Consider the following 18,876-nt stretch of genomic DNA (forward strand, 5'->3'; position numbering starts at 1 on the left):
AGAAAGAGCAGAGGTGGCAGTGGTAACTGGCTTACCCTCCACCTTTCCCCATTAGTCCCCCATACTTAATACATCCCCCACCATACCATCTGATGAGGAATACTTTTACTATCCCAATTGTGGTCTTCTTGTCCTGTTACTCATCTCCACCCATTTTTCATATAAAAATTTAGGCTCAATGTTTAAAAAACACTTAATTGTATACCTGTAATAAGTTGTGCTGACTTGAACCGTTACCGAAATAGATACCTACCTGTATACCTGTATGTGTGCAGGCTAATTTTGTAAACTCAATACATCTGCCATCATTCACGTCCCAGAGACACATCTCTCTATAAAACAAAAGTAATAGCTAACTTTAAATCTGATTTTTAAAAGTACTGTCAAACTTTGTCACGGAGCTTTAAAATTAATCTTTCATTAAAACTGATATATTTCAGGGAAAAGTAATGTATAATCATTGTTGCTGTTTGTGAAAAATTCTGGTCCTCATTCAGCAACCCAACCTCCCCTCCAACCTCCCTACCCCCACCTAGATCCACATTCTTTCCGAGCACATGGTAGGACTGCACTTCCTGGCTCCCTTTTGGTTGGTAAAGTCTTGTGAGTAGTTCTGGCCACAAGTGATACAAGGGCCTCAAGAACTTTCTTTCTCCTCTGCCTCCATTCCAGACAGTGGCTGTTTCTGTCAGTGGTTGCTCCTTTTACCCTCAACCTCAAAGTAAGGATGATAGTGAAGCAGAGCCCCAATGATATACCAGCGTCAAGTGACAAAAACAAGAAATAAACTTTTAATTCAAACCACCGGGATTTTCCATTAATTATCAGCATAGCTAGAAAATTTAGGACAACACAAAAATTAAAACCAACTTAATTCCAAACCTTTGCAAATTAAATATAATATTCCAATTTTGATTCAGTATTTATTGCATATGTTTTATCAAGTGCATAAAAAAGCTTCCATCTCAAATAAAGATACGGCATTCCAAATTAGAAATGTCAATATGTCTTTGTCTTTTGAAGATTAAGCTTTATTTAACAGAACACAGCATTAATAAAATGCAGTGATGCTAATATTCTCAGGGCTTTCTTCAAGATACCCTTTCTTATATCTCACATGGTATGAAACAATTTTTCAAAGGATGTTCAATCTTACTTGCATGCTAATATGAATTATCCTTTAATTGACCAAAAGGGACTGTACTTTTTACCTGATGCTGCCTCTTCTTGTTACAGTTACGCAAGGTTCTTTTCAAGTTCATAAATTATGAGGGGTTAATGGGAGGAAACAACTTCTTAAATAATTCTCTTGTAGGTCCCCAACTCACTTCAATAACATACTATATATATAGTTTTCTAAGCACCAGAAAAGTTTAGAAACTCCTCACTCTGAACCCTATGACTATTAGCTTAATTTCTCTCTCTCTCAAAACAAGTTATATTCTAAGACTCAGGAATATATAATTACCTTAGTGTATTAACATATATGAATACAACTATATGACCTTTGCACGGCTTCATCTTCCAAACTTATGCTACCCTAATCATCATTCAGTTGTCTGCCAACTCAATAAAAATACCATGGGGATTAGTGATCAAGCTTTAACTTATAAGGTATTCTGAGTTTCTCAAAAGCAAGACAAAAAATCATAAATTATGAGAAAAGTATCACAAAAATCATTAATAAAGATAAAATTCACATTTATAAAACCATATTCCAAATATCTTTAAGTTCAAACAACTGAAGCATTTATTTAAAAGATACTTCAAAAAGAAAAAAAAATTCCTTACTCACTAATACACTGGTACTATTTGCAATAAAGACTGATGAGGAAAAAAGTGAATAAGAAAATACTTGCCCACTTTCAGATGCACTCACAATATACTGTTTGTCACTAGAAGCACAAGCTTTAGACAAACAGGTGATTGAGGCTGTGTGACCAAACAATAGCGCTCGAGGATTAACCTAGAAATACACAAATATGTTGATATAAGTACCAAATTTTTAAAAATTAATTTTTAGGAATCCTGTTAAATATTCAATATAAACATACAGGTACAGATTTGAGAAGAATTGAGAGTAACACAACAGTGACCCCCCACCCACTTAATGCTCATAATCACCCCACCAAGTAGCTCTTAAGTCAAAATTGGAACACCAACAGATAACATTGTTTGCCCAACACATACAGAGAGTGACAGAGCTAGAGGTCAAACAAGGGCAGTCTTAAGCACTAAGCTACAGTGTACTGAAGAATCAGATTAAGAATGTGAGTTAGTAATAAAATAATTTAACCCCACTCATTTCTTAAATAATATGCTCATTGACCTGAAAACATATTTAGAGTCTCTAGATTAACACACTCAAAACTCAAAAAAATAGAGGACAAGCACCCTCCCAAATGCTGATAGCAACATTAACTATCAGGAACGAAGAATGACCTTCACAGACCAATGATTTAGTGACACAGTGCCTTACAGAAAGAAAGGCTTAATACCCACTATTCTAAAATAGTCTCGCAATCAGCCCCCCACATTTATCTGTTTTGTACCAAATGGCATGTTATTACTTCAGGTTACTTCAGGGCCTTAGGTTATTTCAGGATGTGTTTTTCAATTAAATATTTAATACATACAAATAACATTTATAATATACATATACGATATAAAGAATACATTGAGTGACCACATACTCAATACCCAGTTAAAAGAACAGAATATAGGGGCTCCTGGGTGGCTCAGTCAGTTAAGCATCTGCCTTTGGCTCAGGTCATGATCCCAGGGTACGTCGGGCTCCCTGCTCAGCGGGGAGTCTGCTTCTCCCTCTCCCTCTACTGATCCCCCTGGGTTGTGCTTTCTCTCATTCTCTCCCTCTTTCTCAAATAAATAAATAAAATCTTAAAAAAAAAAAAAAAAGAACAGAATATAACAAAGTCCCTTTGTACCCGTCCTGGTGTCCATTTTGCAAACAATTTATCCTAATTTATTAGTAAAGCTAAATTGTTCAAAATTAAATATTCCACGGGAAGAGTACTGATATTGTTCTACAGTTCTGGTATGTAACAAATGAAGAGATTTTCCAAATAAAATTCTAGTCATCTTTTGTATAATTACAATTAAGAGGGGTGCCTGGGTGGCTCAGTCGTTACACGTCTGCCTTCGGCTCAGGTCATGATCCCAGAGTCCTGGAATCGAGCCCCGCATCGGGCTCCCTGCTCAACGGGAAGACTGCTTCTCCCTCTCCCACTCCCCCTGCTCGTATTCCTTCTCTCGCTGTCTCTCTCTCTGTGTCAAATAAATAAATAAAAATCTTAAAAAAAAAAATTACAATTAAGAGAAAATTTCAATCTTTTTTTGCTTATATAATATGCATTTTTTCTTCAAAGGGTAAATTTCTATTTTAATTATCTAAGAATCAACCATTGTTTATAGTTAGAATGGGCCTAGAAAGTTTTCCCATACTGCCAAAATTTTCTCATACATCCAACCCCACCTCCATATAGAGATTCAGTAGTCTTCCACTAAAAATTATGCTATTGGTCAATTATTTAATTTCTCCCAAGAAAACCAACTTTACCAATAGTTTTATTTCAAATATACATGGCTTTGTCGGAAAATTCCACTTTCAGCCATAACAAGTAACTAGAATTAGACTTTACTCCCACCATAATCTAGAAAAATAAAAATTTTTGAATGAAGTATAAACTTCACATGATCATCTTAATAGAGGCAATAAACCTTTTGACAAAATTCAATATCCTTTCATAAGTAAAAACTCTCAACAAAATGAATATAGAAGGAATGTACCTCAACTTTATAAAGGCTATAAATGATAGCTCACAGCTAACATAATACTCAACAGTGAAAAACTAAAAGCCTTTCCTCTAAGATCAGGAACAAGACAAGAATATTCACTCTTCCTACTGCTACTCAACATAGTACTGAAAGTCTAAGCCAGAGCAATTAGGTAAGAAAAATAAATAAAAGGCATGCAAATCAGAAAGAAAGAAGTAAAATTTTCTGTTTGCAGATGACATGATCCTATATATCCTAGAGACTCTACCAAAAGACTGCTAGAACTAATCAACAAATTGAGTAAAGCTACAGGATACAAAATAAACATACAAAAATCAGTTGCACTTCTATACACTAACAACAAAATAGCTAAAGGAGAAATTAAGAAAGTAATCATATTTACAATAGAATCAAAAAGAATAAAATACGGCTGACCCTTGAACAAGTAGAAGTCTAGAAAAATTTAGAAAAAGACTACTGGAACCAAATGAGAGTAACACAGTCACAGTACACAAGTCAAAATACCAAAAAGCAATGGTATTTCTAAATACTGACAATGAACATTTGTAAAATAAAACTAGAATATATGGCTCTGCCACCGTCAGAGGAAAGCCAAAAAAAAAAAAAAAAGTAAATGAAACAATATTTCTGACTATATCTTCATTAAGTACAAAGTTAGCTAAAAATATAAAAGTTTAATACTTTCATAAATCAACATGTTTCTTTAATGAACAGAAATGTATTCAATTCATTAAACAGAAGTTCTCTAGAGTTTAAAGAGAAAAAAAAGATGGCTTTAAGAAACTGCTCTGAATGACCACATGTATCAGAGACAATAACCAAGCCAACTTTTATTTAGCTTTCTTTTCCCCTGGATAAACAGTCCAATTCCCTCAATAGCTTTCAAAAGATCTATTTCTCTCCTAGCTCCACTCCCATCCCCCAACACTTCTCACTCCCCCCAGTCACCTTTATCCCTCTTACTTGAACTTAAATAAACATAACACTCTAGTAAAATCTATGTGACAAAATTAGTGAAAGAATTGTTTCTAAGCTCTCATAAGTGAGTCTCATTGCTTGTAATCATTCCAGTAAATGTGGTGTGGTATTTTTTCTCTTCACAACTACACTGATGATTCATATTCAGGTCGCTATCAATCCTGGAGGCATATACATTTTATGACACTTCCCAGCTACTTTTCAGCATGTATACCTAGCCTTCACACGTCATTCAATGTGTACATTTTTCCAGTTCTAGCTATACCATGTCTAGGTATATACCTAAAAGTAACACACACATGTCCACACAAAAACTCATACACAAATATGCAGAGCAGCATTATTCCATATGGCCAAAGTGCACACACAACCTAAATGCCCATTAACTGATATATTAAATTTAGTATATTCATATAATGGACTATTATTTGGCCATTTTTTAAAAAATGAAGTATTGATACATGCTATAATACAGATAAACTTTGAAAATAAAAAGGCAGTCACAAAAAACCCACGTATCATTCCATGCATATGAAATGCCCAGAACAGGCAAACCTATACAGGAGTTATATCTGGGATATGGGATATTTACCATATCAAATTAACATCCTTACATATATTGCACATTATAAAAAGAGACAGAAAACAGATTAGTGGTTGCTTTGGGAGGAAATGGGGATATTGGGAATGATAGCTAAAGAGTACAGGGTGTTTCTGAGGTAATGAAAATGTTATAAAATTGACTCTGGTGATGTACACTTTTTATTTTTTAAATTCAATTTATTTAAACTAAAAAGAAAAAACAAAAACAGTTCACCCATTTCTCCCACCCCCACCCCTGCAACCACCAATCTGCTCACTATGAGCTTCATTTTAAAAATATATATATATATTTTAGATTCCACATATAAGAGAGATCATACAGTATTTGTCTTTCTCTGTCTGACTTATTTCACTTAGCATGATGCCCTTTGAGGTCCATCCATGTCCCAAATGGCATGATTTCATTCTTTTTTATTGTTGAATAATATTCCATTGTGTGTGTGTGTGTGTATACATAACATAATTTCTTTAAATGAGTGAATTGTATGGTATGTGAATTTTATCTCAATAAGGCTGTAACAAAAACAAGAAAAATTACTTAAAAAATCAACTTGCTTGCCCTATATTCCATGCCAGCTACCACCCCATTTTCTCCATTACCCTTTACAGAAAAATCCCTGGGGAAAATTGCCAGAGAGGGAGATTAAAAAATGGGGGGAAAAGGAGAATAAATCCTGAGGTGTTATACTAGAATTGGAGGTATTAGTGTGGTGTGGTGTGTGTGTGTGTGTGTGTGTGTGTATTCCCAACTCCTATTTCCCTAGTCTGTCCACTGTGAAGGCCTAGGAGCACAACACACTGAGCACTCCACAGTAGGAAAGAATGGCCATAAATATAATCAAATTTATGCCTTATAAAAAGTTTTGCTCTCTTCAAGACATTCACCTTAGAAGGTATAAATGTTCAAAACTATTTTTTAATACCTTTTTCAAAACTTGCTTCAGTATGGATAAACATCTTTTGAAAAATCTTAAATGTAACATATTAAGCCACTTAGGGTACATATAACAATTGCAAATAGCCAAAAACCAGCAGAAGTCAATTCTGATGAATAATACAAATTACCAACCTGCATAATAGCAATTTGAGTCAAAACATATTTCACAGAAAATATGAGGCCAAGTATTATTCTGGGACTACTGTTTATCTATTAAGAAACTCCTTGTGTCTAAAAAATACAATAGGCATATTAAATACTCACTTCTAATTCTACTGAAAGATCCCAGAGACATATTTGTCCATCATGGCATCCAGTTACAATTGTGGTCCCATCGTCTGTTAAAAGTACTGCTGAGATGCAATGTGTTGGTGCTTTGCGACCCCAAAGAACAATGGGTAGGACAAGGCTGTTTCCCGCCATTGTGTTTTCAAACCTGGAAATGTTGTAAAAATAATGTCAAATATTACAATATTTCCTTCTAAAACATATATTTGTATTATGAATCCAAGTTGAACTTCCTGAGTGCCAAAAATGCTCCCAAATATTATATATATGACACATATATAATGAAAATACATAAAAACTCATTTTATATATATAAAATCTAATTAAAATCTTAGTTAATTCTCACAGTAAATCATGCAGCAAGTACTATGGTCACGCCTCTTTCACAGATAAAGACATTGAGTCAGAAAGAGTCACAAGGTGAAAAGCAAAGCAATAGAGCCCAAATCAAAACCCAGGCGGCCTGACTTCAGAACCTAAGATCTTATTAACCAATGACAAGTAAGGTCTATAAATTTGTTAGGTTTCCAAACCAGTAATAGATGCCAATGTCCAAGAAAAACTCAGTGTTGTTTCACAGTGTGCTAAACATTAAAAAGAGTATGTTCAGTGGGAAACTCATTCAACTATATTTACTACAAACCTATTATGTCTCAAGATCATGAATGTCTTTTATTGTAAATTCTGAAACTTGAGGAAAAAGGATTTCTCTTTAAGTGTATATGGGAGTACAGGAGAGCACAAATACAAGGAATTATTCCTTCGTATGACAAAAATCAAGATCTAGTCGGTGAAACAACCAGATTTAAGTGTTATAAACTGTGTGGCTAAAAACTAAATACTAGTTCAGAGAAGTTAGAGAGAAATGAAGAATGGAATAATCAAAGAGGGCTCCACAGAAGACAAAAGACTGCCAGATCTTATGAGACACTAGAGGGTCACCTATAGGCTTGACAAATGGGAAGAAATGGTCACTGTAGTGATTTTTCCTGCCCCAAATTTTTAAGTGACAACAAATGAAATACGTATAACTATAGACTCTTTAGAATGCTAAGACTACCCATACAATTTTCAGAAACACTTAAAGGAATAATCATTTTCTATGAAGAAAACTAGTTTGACAGCCATGGTCTTATTGTTAGCTGGTTCCAGCAAGACTCTTCTTTAAACTTTAAAAAAAAAATAAAAACTAAAACTAAAACTAAAATCGCTTTTAAAGAATAGTCACTGAATGGGGTGCCTGGGTGGCTCAGACAGGTAAGCGTCTCACTCTTGATTTTGGCTCAGGTCATGATCTCAGGGTCCTGGGATTAAGCCCTGCACTGGGCTCCGCTGTGGAGCCTGCTTAAAATTCTCTCTCTCCCCATCCCTCTGCCCATGTCCTCCCTCATGCACTTAACGCTCTTGCTCCCTCTCAAAAAAAAAAGAAAAGAAAAGAAAAGAAAAAGAAAAAAAGGCACTGGAAATAAAATAAGAGAAGTAAAAAATCTAAAAATCTATGTTACTTCTTTTATTTTTTATTAGAATATGTGACTTTCATCAGTTTGTGCCCCCCAAAACTTCATATTTTTTTTTTAAAGATTTTATTTATTTGACAGTGAGAGACACAGCGAGAGAGGGAACACAAGCAGAGGGAATGGGAGAGGGATAAGCAGGCTTCCCGCAGAGCAGGGAGCCCGATGTGGGACTCGATCCCAGGACCCTGGGATCATGACCTGAGCTGAAGGCAGTCGCTTAACCAACTGAGCCACCCAGGCGCCCCAAAACTTCATATTTTGCTACTAGTAAAAGGTATTCATTTAAGGAAAAAATTCCAAGTTCACTGCCTATTAATAAAACCTTATATATAACATGTTCACCATTTCATAGGCTACCACAACACAATTATTTCCATTTCTTTTTTTTTGCATATTTCTATTTGATATTAGAAAAAGAAACAAAACACTGAACCAATTTTAATAAATCTGGTACAGCATGTTCCTGGCTGAAAAACATACCCAACAATGACTTTCTCAAAAAGGGAATCTGGAAGGAGTTCATTTTTCCATGGTGACAACATTCAGTATTAAATTATATCACCCAAAGAATTCTCCCAATTAAATAAGCTCACAGCATTGAAGACAATATGGTGAAATCTGGAAAGAACACCATTTCTCTAGATATTTGAGGACTTATATTCAATGCATACCTTTTTGCTTAAAGAAAATGCAAATATAGAGTTTCAGGACTAAGAAATATGTGTGTGTGCTTTGGGGAGATGGGCCTGCTCTGATGCAACAGGAAAGAACATTTTGATATTCAAGTGACAAGGCAACTCAAGGAAACCTAGAAGAATAATGCATTTCATAGCCCTTAAAACAAGTGAAGATAATCATCCATAACATGGCAAAGGTATATAATACATCATAAGAAAACACATCAATCTCTAACTCAACTTCTCCAGAAGCTAAAATAGTTACAAAGATTTAGAAAAAACATAATCTCCCACATCCTCCCAAAAATCAAGAACTGACAGTCAACCAGAATCTGAGAGGAATTCTTATTAAGGGCAATGGAGGATTTTCATAAAGAACTGCATTAGTTTCCTAGGGTTGCCATGACCACAAACTGAATAGCTTAAACAACAGAATGTATTGTCTCACAGTTCTTGAAGATAAAAATCTGAAATCAGATGTAGGTAGGGTTGGCTGTGAAGGGAAGGATCTACTCCAGGCCCCTCTCCTTGCCTGTAGAAGGCCATCTTTATGCTCAGATGGCATTCTCCCTGTGTGCACATCTGTCTCCAAATTTCCCCTTTTTATTTTTTTTAAGATTTTATTTATTTATTTGCCAGAGAGAGATACAGCGAGAGAGGGAACACAAGCAGGGGGAGTGGGAGAGGGAGAAGCAGGCTTCCCGCTGAGCAGGGAGCATGATGCGGGGCTCAATCCCAGGACCCTGGGATCATGACCTGAGCCAAAAACAGACACTTAATGACAGAGCCACCCTGGTGCCCCAAATTTCCCCTTTTTAATAAGGACATCAGTCAGACTGGATTAGGACCCACCCTGATGACCTCGATTAACTCCATAAAAACCCTACCTATGTCCAAATGAGGTCACATTCTGAGGTACTGGAAGTTAGAATTTCAACATATGAATTTTAGGGGAACACAATTCAACCCATAACAGGGATATATCCTTTTAAAAAAACATCTGGGACATCTGGGTGGCTCAGTTGGTTAAGCATCTGCCTTCAGCTCAGGTCATGATCCTGGGACCCTGGGATGGAGCCCCACATCGGGCTCCCGGCTCAGCAGGGAGTTTGTTTCTCCCTCTCCCTCTGCCTGCCCCCAGGTTCACACGTGCGATATAATAAAATCTTTAAGAAAAATAAAAGAACATAACCTAAAATTAATTAATTATCCAAAAAGCAATTCTCCCTCAGGAAATAAAGGTAAAGAACTTCATTATATCTTTTCCAGGAGATACTACATCAGCTAGTTAACTGCTTACCTGAGGAATAAATAAGAAGTTCTGTCTAACAAAGGTATGGAGTTACCATCTTATGTCGTATGTTGGGGGCAGGGGCGGCAGGAACCAGATTCCAAAATTCACTGCTATATTTCAAAGGAAATTAGACGGTAAAAACTAACCTATCCTAACCCCTATATATACCCTTGTCAAAGGTCCTTAAATTATGCCCAATGCTATTTCTTGGCTGGTATACTCAAAGATCTAAATAGAAAGTACCTGGTTTTTTGTTTTGTTTTTTTAGATTTTATTTATTTATTTGACAGAGAGAGCAAGAGAGCAAAAGCATGGGGAGCAGCAGTGGGAGAAGCAGGCTCCCTGTCAAGCAGGGAGCCCGACGCAGGGCTCGATCCCAGGACACTGAGATCATGTCTGGAGCCGAAGGCAGACACTTAACCACCCAGCACCCCTAGAAAGTACCTGTGAAGTGAAATATTTAAAATGTAAATAATCATAAAGAATAACTGAAATACATGAAACTGTAGTAGGAATCACAATCAGTAGCTGCTATTGATGTCTTGCTGCTGGGATTAGGGTGGTTCCAATCAAATATAGAATAAACAGAAACAGAAACAACTTCTAAATAAATAATAATTAATCAAAAGGGCTTGGTGACCAACCGGAAGATGGTATTGAAAAAAACCAGGTGAATACAGTTTGAGATCATGGCAGGGGCAGTGGGGGCGGGGGGGGGGGGCGAGTCTTATCTATAGGACTCATGTGGAGAAGTGGATTTGTGCGCCTGGGTCTCAGAACACACTTGATATTAAAACCTCCTAGATACGAGGGTATTAAATCAAAGTTGGGGCAGACTATGGAGAAATGGGTTTGGGGGAATGTTCAAAAGTTGGAGGCAGAGAAGACCTTCAAGGACATTTTGACACTGACTCTGCTATCTCTTGCCAGCCATGGAGACATCCTTAATGATGCTGGGTTAGTTCAAAAACTAAGAGAGCTCAGGTGCTTTACAACACTTCCCTAACCCTACACTAGACTTTTTGTTATGTAGGAAAAATAAACTTCTACTAGTTTAAGGCCACAATTTTTAAGTTTTGTTACACATAAATATTATGAACTTCCTCACTGCACACTCAGATACACTACACCCCCAAGTATGTAAAAATAATATCCATGGCAGACATGATGTGGTAAGAAGAATGACAAATAATTACATAAAGGAAAAATGTTAAGACCCCTACAAAATAAGGGGTGGCTTTGTTGGAGGTGAGAAGAGGATAAGGAAACAAATACAACCATCATCCTGTGGCCAAGCCCCTTCACACACCAGCAGAAGATAATTAAAATTCATCATTAGCTGACCAACATGTGAAAGACGAACTTACATGGTTTAGATAGGTCACTGTACAATGTATGTATATTTCAATTTTATACAAGTCCAATATATAAAAGCTAGTCCTGCTGAATTTATAAGAGAATTCAAGAAATTTCCACACCAAAAGAACACATCAATATTTCCTTTCAGCACTGAAGTGTGCTAGTTCTTACTTTCAAGATTCCTTTGGATATTCTAGATCCTCTTAACTTCCATACAAATTGAAAAATCAGCTTGTAAATGTCTGCAGAAAAGCCTGATGAGATTATGTCTAGAACTGCATCCAATTCATGTATCAATTTGGGGAGCACTGACTCCTCTAGTTTCAGTGAAATATTACTAAGGCAAAAGTATATTCTAAAAGCAATCTTACTTGGGGCACCAGGGTGGCTTAGTTGGTTAAGTGTCTGCCTTTGGCTCAGGTCATGATCCAAGGGTCCTGAGTTAGAGCCCCAAGTTGGGCCCCTGGCTCAGTGGGGAGTCTGCTTCCCCCCCTCTCCCTCTGCCCCTTACCCTCACTCGTGCTCTCTTGCTCTCTCTCTCACTCAAATAAATAAAATCTTTTAAAAAATAAAGGTAATCTCACTTCTTAAAGGGATGTAAGGTCAAAGTAGCACATGTAGCTTCTCAGTGAGATTTCACCACTCTTACTTCTCAATATAAATGAACATAACCTGCTCCAACACGGTTAACCAAATGAGAAGATCAAAGAGAAATCAAATAATTTTGTGGCTCTCTCCTGAAAAGTTCTGAGTTCTTCCTATCACTTTTTTGAGAGAGCAACACTTTTCTTCTAGAAAACAAAAAGTTTAATAGAGAACAATGGTTACTAGATGGAGGTGGATGGGGAGATCCATCCTTAATTAATGGGAATTAAGGAGTATACTTGTGATGAGTACCAGGTAGTGTATGGAAGTGATGAATCACTATATTGCACACCTGAAACTAGTATTACACTGTATGTTAACTAACTGGAATTTAAAACTTAAAAAAATAAAATAAAATGAATTACATGAAAGAAAAAGTTTATTTTCTCCTTAAAAATATTAACGTATCTACTCACCAGCGACAAGGAAGAAACACTGTGAGGTGTGTGTACTATACACATATATATAAAAATAAAATTAATGCCATATGTGCTAAACTAAATATGTACCTAATGTATGTATGAATACTTTTAATTTTGAAAGGTGTTTAAATTTTTTAGGGTATAGTAACATGTTCTCCATTGAAACAAGTTATTCTTGGAACATAGATAATATTAATCTTTCTTAAGAGCTTACAATTCCCTTCAGCATACACAATAAACACATTCTATTCATGACAATTTGAGAGACTATAAGATTCTAAGTTGAATTTCTGAATCAAAGAAAAGACGTATTACTGTTAGTACTTATTTTGACCTAGATATAGTTCAATGAGTATTAATTCCTTAAAACCTAGAAATCTGGTTATGGCATAATAATTAACAGGAATTTCTTGGAACATCTACTGAAGAAACTATCATTATAAAGAAACGATCTTGGGGCGCCTGGGTGGCTCACTTGGTTGAGCATCTGACTCGTGGTTTCAGCTCAGGTCGTGATCTCATGGGTCATGTGATCCAGCCCCACATCAGGCTCCCCACTCAGCGGGAAGTCTGCTTGAAGATTCTCTCTGCCCCTCTCTTTGATCTCATGCACGCGTGTACATGCTCTCTCAAATATATAAATCTTTAGAAAAAAATAAAATAAAGAAACATCTACAAGACGTTCTCTATAATTCAGTCACTGGTATTTATTTTTTTTATTTTTATTTTTTGAAGATTTTATTTATTTAACAGAGAGAGACACAGCGAGAGAGGGAACACAAACAGGGAGAGTGGGAGAGAGAGAAGCAGGCTTCCGCTGAGCAGAAAGCTCGACGCAGGGCTCAATCCCAGGATCCGGGATCATGACCCAAGCCGAAGGCAGACGCTTAACCACTAAGCCACCCAGGCGCCCTAGTCACTGGTATTTATTTAATAACCTGGGCCATTTTAGACACTAATTCATTTACCTTAAACTAAGACAGACAGCCTTTCCTTCCATGGTACTTGTCGCTTATAACCAAACCAATGGATGTCCTGTGAATTACCTAAAATTTCACATAATCCTCAATCACTATGCCATAGACCTTTGTGCTTTCAACATATTTTTTTTCCTCTCATGCTTTTTGGTGTAATAAAGTCTTCTAGATCTATTTGACCCTATACACTATGTGAATATATAGCTTAGATAAAAGAAGAGAGAAGAAAGAAAGAAATCAAACAAAGGAACAGGACGAGGAATCTTTAGTTCATTATATGAGCATTATATGTGTGAACATTCTTAATACAAGGAAATATATATATGTAAGAAAAAAATGATAATCTCAGTCCATCAAAAATATAAATGCTTCAAAACATTTTTTTCTAATGTCTTAAAAATCTAATATAAGTGAAATTTTAGAAAAGCCACCAAAAGCACTAATGAAATAATGTGAAATAAAGGATACTTGGCTTCTGATAATAGAATATCACAGTCAAATACCTCTAAGAAGAATTAACCAAGACTACCACCTGGTAACCAAGTCTAAGTGGCTGATTAAAACAAAAAATGGGCAAATTAGCCAGGAGTTAAGAGGAATATAAATACAGAGTACGCAGTTTCCCAACCATCATCATTCAACTGCTCTATTAATTAGCTAATAATCCATTCCTTGTTTACATTATCATCTAGTGTATGAAGGGATTTAAATATGTTCCAAAAAAGCTTTATATTAAATAGGAATGAAACAAGTCCTGGAACAGGATTGAGATTTTTTTTTTTTAAAGATTTTATTTATTTATTCATGAGAGACAGAGAGAGAGAGGCAGAGGGAGAAGCAGGCTCCCAAGGAGCAGGGAGCCCGATGTGGGACTCGATCCCAGGACCCTGGGATCATGACCTGAGCTGAAGGCAGACGCTTAACCATCTGAGCCACCCAGGTGCCCGAGATTTTTTTTTTAATTATTTATCTATTTGAGAGAGTGAGTGAGAAACAGAGAGAGAAGGAGCAGGGGGAGGGGGGAAGGCAAGGGAGAAGCAGACTGCCCACTGAGCAGGGAGCCAGACGTGGGGCTTGATCCTGGGACTCCAGGATCATGACCTGAGCCGAAGGCAGACGCTTAACTGAGCCACCCAGGCGCCCCCAGGATTGAGATTTTAAAAATTCCTATTTTCATGGAAAAGGCCCACAGCAAAAGTGATTGAACAAATTATTAATCTGACATAGTATTAACTTTAATAGAAACTCTGAAGAAAATTATCTTACTAACTCCCCAAAATACTGTGTACAATATATTCATATTTTGCTACTAATATATCAAGGAAAAATACTAGCTTTCAAATTATAAATAGATATGGTCTAAGACCAGATGCTTCTAGAAGCAGAAGAATACTAGGAACATTCAATTTTCATTCATGTTCGTATAAAAATCTGGCTTAAAATTAAATTTAGAGATTGGCTATTAAATAAAAAAAAATTTTTTTAGATTTTATTTATTTATTTGAGAGAGAGAATGAGAGAGAGAGAGAGAGCACATGAGAGGGGAGAGGGTCAGAGGGAGAAGCAGACTCCCTGCTGAGCAGGGAGCCTGATGTGGGGCTCGATCCTGGGACTCCAGGATCATGACCTGAGCCGAAGGCAGTCGCTTAACCAACTGAGCCACCCAGGCGCCCCTATTAAATAAAAATTTTTAACTGATCAAGCTTCACAGTCAAATATCAGGAGTTCTAGATGCTACTTCTCATTTTGCCACTAATCATGCAGTCTTTGATCATATCATTTCTAAGGCTTAGTTTTCTCCCCAAGAGTTATTTATAAAATTAATTTATTTTGAATCACTTTGAAGTCAAAAAAATCAAATCATGAAGAGCAGGGATCTTAATGTTTACCTCTAAGTCATCTCTTTTGGTTGCTTTATTTTTTTATTTTTAAAGATTTTATTTATTTATTTGAGAGAGGGAGAGCATGAGAGGGGGGAGGGTCAGAGGGAGAACAGACTCCCTGCTGAGCAGGGAGCCCGATGTGGGACTCATCCCGGCACTCCAGGATCATGACCTGAGCCGAAGACAGTCGCTTAACCAACTGAGCCACCCAGGTGCCCTCTTTTGGTTGCTTTAATTTCGTGTATTTCTCTATTTCACTGACTCTCCTCTATTTCTCAGTTCTGTATAGAAATATAACTGTACTTCAGTCAACAACAACAATAAAAATAATCATAACTGAAAGAACACTGAACTTACAATCAGAACTGTATTCAAGGGGCGCCTGGGTGGCTCAGTCAGTTAAGCGACTGCCTTCAGCTCAGGTCATGATCCTGGAGTCCCAGGATCGAGCCCCACATCAGGCTGCCTGCTCAGCTGGGAGTCTGCTTCTCCCTCTGATCCTCCCCACCTCTCATGCTCTCTCTCTCTCTCTCTCAAATAAATAAATAAAAATCTTAAAAAAAAAAAAAAAAGAACTGTATTCAAATCCTGGCTCTTCTGTGGAATCTTGAAAAAGTTACCCCTCTGGGTCTCGGCTTCCCCATCTGTAAAAGATGGACAATAATACCCTCTTTTAAGAAAGCTGTCCTAATGATTGAGAGAAACCATACATGTAATGCAACTAGTGAAATAGCTAGCACATGGCAGATGCTCAGTAAATATTAATTTTTTAAAAACACAGATTTTGCTACTTCTTCACATTATGCTTCCACATCTACTGGTTTCTTCCAGCACTGCCATTTCATATTTAATAAAGTTGAATTTTTAATAAAGTTATGATCTTTCAATGACTTTCTGCTATAAAATAAAAGAACTACTGTATATGCTTGTCAGACACAATTCTATTATCTGCAAATATGACAATTCAGTTCTGCATGACTTTATTAGAAGTAATGCTACAAACTCCTATGTGATACTAAAACAGCTTTCAAATTAAGTCTGCATACATTTTAGAGCAGCATTTCCCAAGTTTTCATTTTGTGCCTATAGATAAAATGGACACAATTCAACTATCCAATGGGGCTTACACATATGCAAGCAAACAATTACCATAGAGTGTGATACAGGAGAAATCTCAAGACCAATGGAGACAAAAAAGATCGATATCCTAACCTACACTTTAATGGATCCAGGAAGGATTCTTGGAAGAAATAATGGTGAGAATGAGTAGGAATTAACCCAGGAAGAAGCTGAGGGAATCACATGTTCTAAATCCCATAGGTAAGAGAGCTCAATTCTTTCTCGACAGTGAAAATAGTAAGAGTTGGCATTCAGAGCACAAAGGCCAAATGATGAGACAAGAAACAACAGGTCGATATGCACCAAATCATAAAGGACTTGATAAGCCATTTGGAGGAATTTGGAGTTTAACCTGACAGCAATAGGAAACAGGTCAAGTGTTTTAAATCCGAATCTGCCTTTCAGAAAGATCAGTCTAGCTGCAACACAATGGACAGGGATAAAACTCTGGGTTTGAAGACCAATGGGGCTCCTGTAGTACTGCTAGTGAGAAATGATGGTACTGAAATTTATCACAAACTCTCATTACTTATTTCTGCATTTTTTTGTTTAATGAACAAATGACTACTACTCTGCCCTGGTACTCTATGCTCGTGTTCCCTAAGACCAAGAACCACATCTGTGTATTCACCACATGATACTTAGCATAATGTCTGCCATATAGGATGTGTTTAATAAATATATGATGCAAGGTAGTAGTGGCGAGAACGGCAATAGTAAGATGAACATGAGAGCTCTTTTAGAGATACAACAGATAGGACCTGGTGTTCAGCACACAAAGCTGATAAGGATGCAACATGGCTTTTGATTATTAGGTTTTACACAAAGGCACTATGCGGACAAGAGAAAAGAAAAAGCACTTTGAAATATCAAAAGTCCTCTACATAAAGGATAGGCACTATTATTATGATACAGATGCCCAGTGAAGTCATCAATAAATTCGGATTCTAATACATGAGACAATTCTACACTTAACCAGAATTTACTAACTATAGGTTTTGAGAAGGGAGAAGATATTACAAGATTTCACATTAGTCTTAAGCAGGATCAGACTAAAGAGACTTAGTGATCCCATACGTAGATCTCTAAATAGAGAAGCGACATGCTAAAACGCGGTGACATAGTATAAAGTTCAGATTAACACAGAGAAAACACTGCAGACAGGGAAACAGATATGATGCTACTACAACTAGCCTGGGTGCACAGAGATAAGAAGCTTAGCTAAAATTATGAGTTTTGAAAGAAAAAGAAAATACAAGACAATTACGAAAAACAGTGAATCATGGGGTGTGATGCAATGTGTAAGGCTAGAGGCAAGACAAAGACATGTGACTGTTACTTTCCAAGCAGAGTGAGATGGAAAGAGGGAGGAAGCAAGCATGAGGGGAAGAAGGGAAGTGATAACGTAAATAAGGCAAAAGGGGAACAGACACATCATCTGGTCTCAGAGAAATTAGAACTCAGAAAACATTTTCATTAAATGGCAGCAGAGAGGGGCTTGGGTGGCTCAGTCGGTTAAACGTCTGCCTTCGGCTCAGGTCGTGGTCCCAGGGTCCTGGGATCGAGCCCCGCGTTGGGCTCCCTGCTTGGCCGGGAGCCTGCTTCTTCCTCTCCTCCCTGCTGTGCTGTCTCTTGCTGTCTCTGTCACTGTCTCTCTCTCAAATAAATAAATGAAATCTTAAAAAAAAAAAAAAAAGATAAATGGCAGCAGATAATTCAACAGAAAGTGTTCCACAAGAGTGGCAAAAACGCGATCACCCTTTGCCTGCATCAGTAAATCAAGTCACTGCAAGTTGATGAAATGTGGGTCTACCTGGCAAGGCTTTGCTTGTTTTTGACATTTAAGCTACTGTAAAAGAAAGGTTTTTATAGTTGACAAAAAAAATAAAAAATAAACTGGCTTCCTAATTTAAAAATGGAGAGAATATAGCCCATTTACCATCTAATAGTTTTTATTTTGGTGGATATTTAGGTCCATTGGCAATTCTCTCAAAATCACATGGCAAACATCTCAGAGCTCAGAGGCATATACAGACCTCCTGATTCCTAATGCAATAAATATTCTTCACTTTTTTTAAGTAGGTTCTATGCCCAATGTGAGGCTTGAACTCAACCCTGAGATCAAGAGTTGCATGCTCTATCTACTGAGCCAGCCAGGGGTGCCTACTCTTCACTATTCTATACTATCTTCATTTACTGCAAACTTCCATATACTAAAAAATGTCATTCTCCTGTCAACCTGGTTAATCGATATGTTTTACTAAATCACATTACTCAAAGGTAAGTAGAAGTCTAGTATTCCTGGATAAAATGATATGATGTCTGGGCTCAGCAGCACATGGGGGAGGGAGGGAGGAAATG

The 18,876-nt window shown here is 36.9% G+C and overlaps 1 protein-coding gene across 2 annotated transcripts in view; it reads right to left on the reverse strand.

The window, feature by feature from the left end:
* The window catches only part of WDR7 (WD repeat domain 7), a 359,672-nt gene that overhangs the window by 316,712 nt on the left and 24,084 nt on the right, over positions 1-18,876 (reverse strand). For both annotated transcript variants that reach the window (XM_045886644.3, XM_045886643.3), the window contains exons 5-7: positions 6,599-6,770; positions 1,860-1,966; positions 254-332 (exon numbers count right to left, since the gene is read on the reverse strand). In XM_045886644.3, coding sequence (XP_045742600.1) covers positions 254-332; positions 1,860-1,966; positions 6,599-6,757 — 345 coding nt within the window. In that variant the 5' untranslated portion in view covers positions 6,758-6,770. The remainder of the gene's footprint in view (positions 1-253; positions 333-1,859; positions 1,967-6,598; positions 6,771-18,876) is intronic.

This window comes from Mirounga angustirostris, unplaced genomic scaffold (genome assembly GCF_029215605.1).
Source record: "Mirounga angustirostris isolate CCGP_5_RB_7025 unplaced genomic scaffold, mMirAng1.0.hap1 SCAF_14, whole genome shotgun sequence".
Taxonomy (NCBI): Eukaryota; Metazoa; Chordata; class Mammalia; order Carnivora; family Phocidae; genus Mirounga; species Mirounga angustirostris.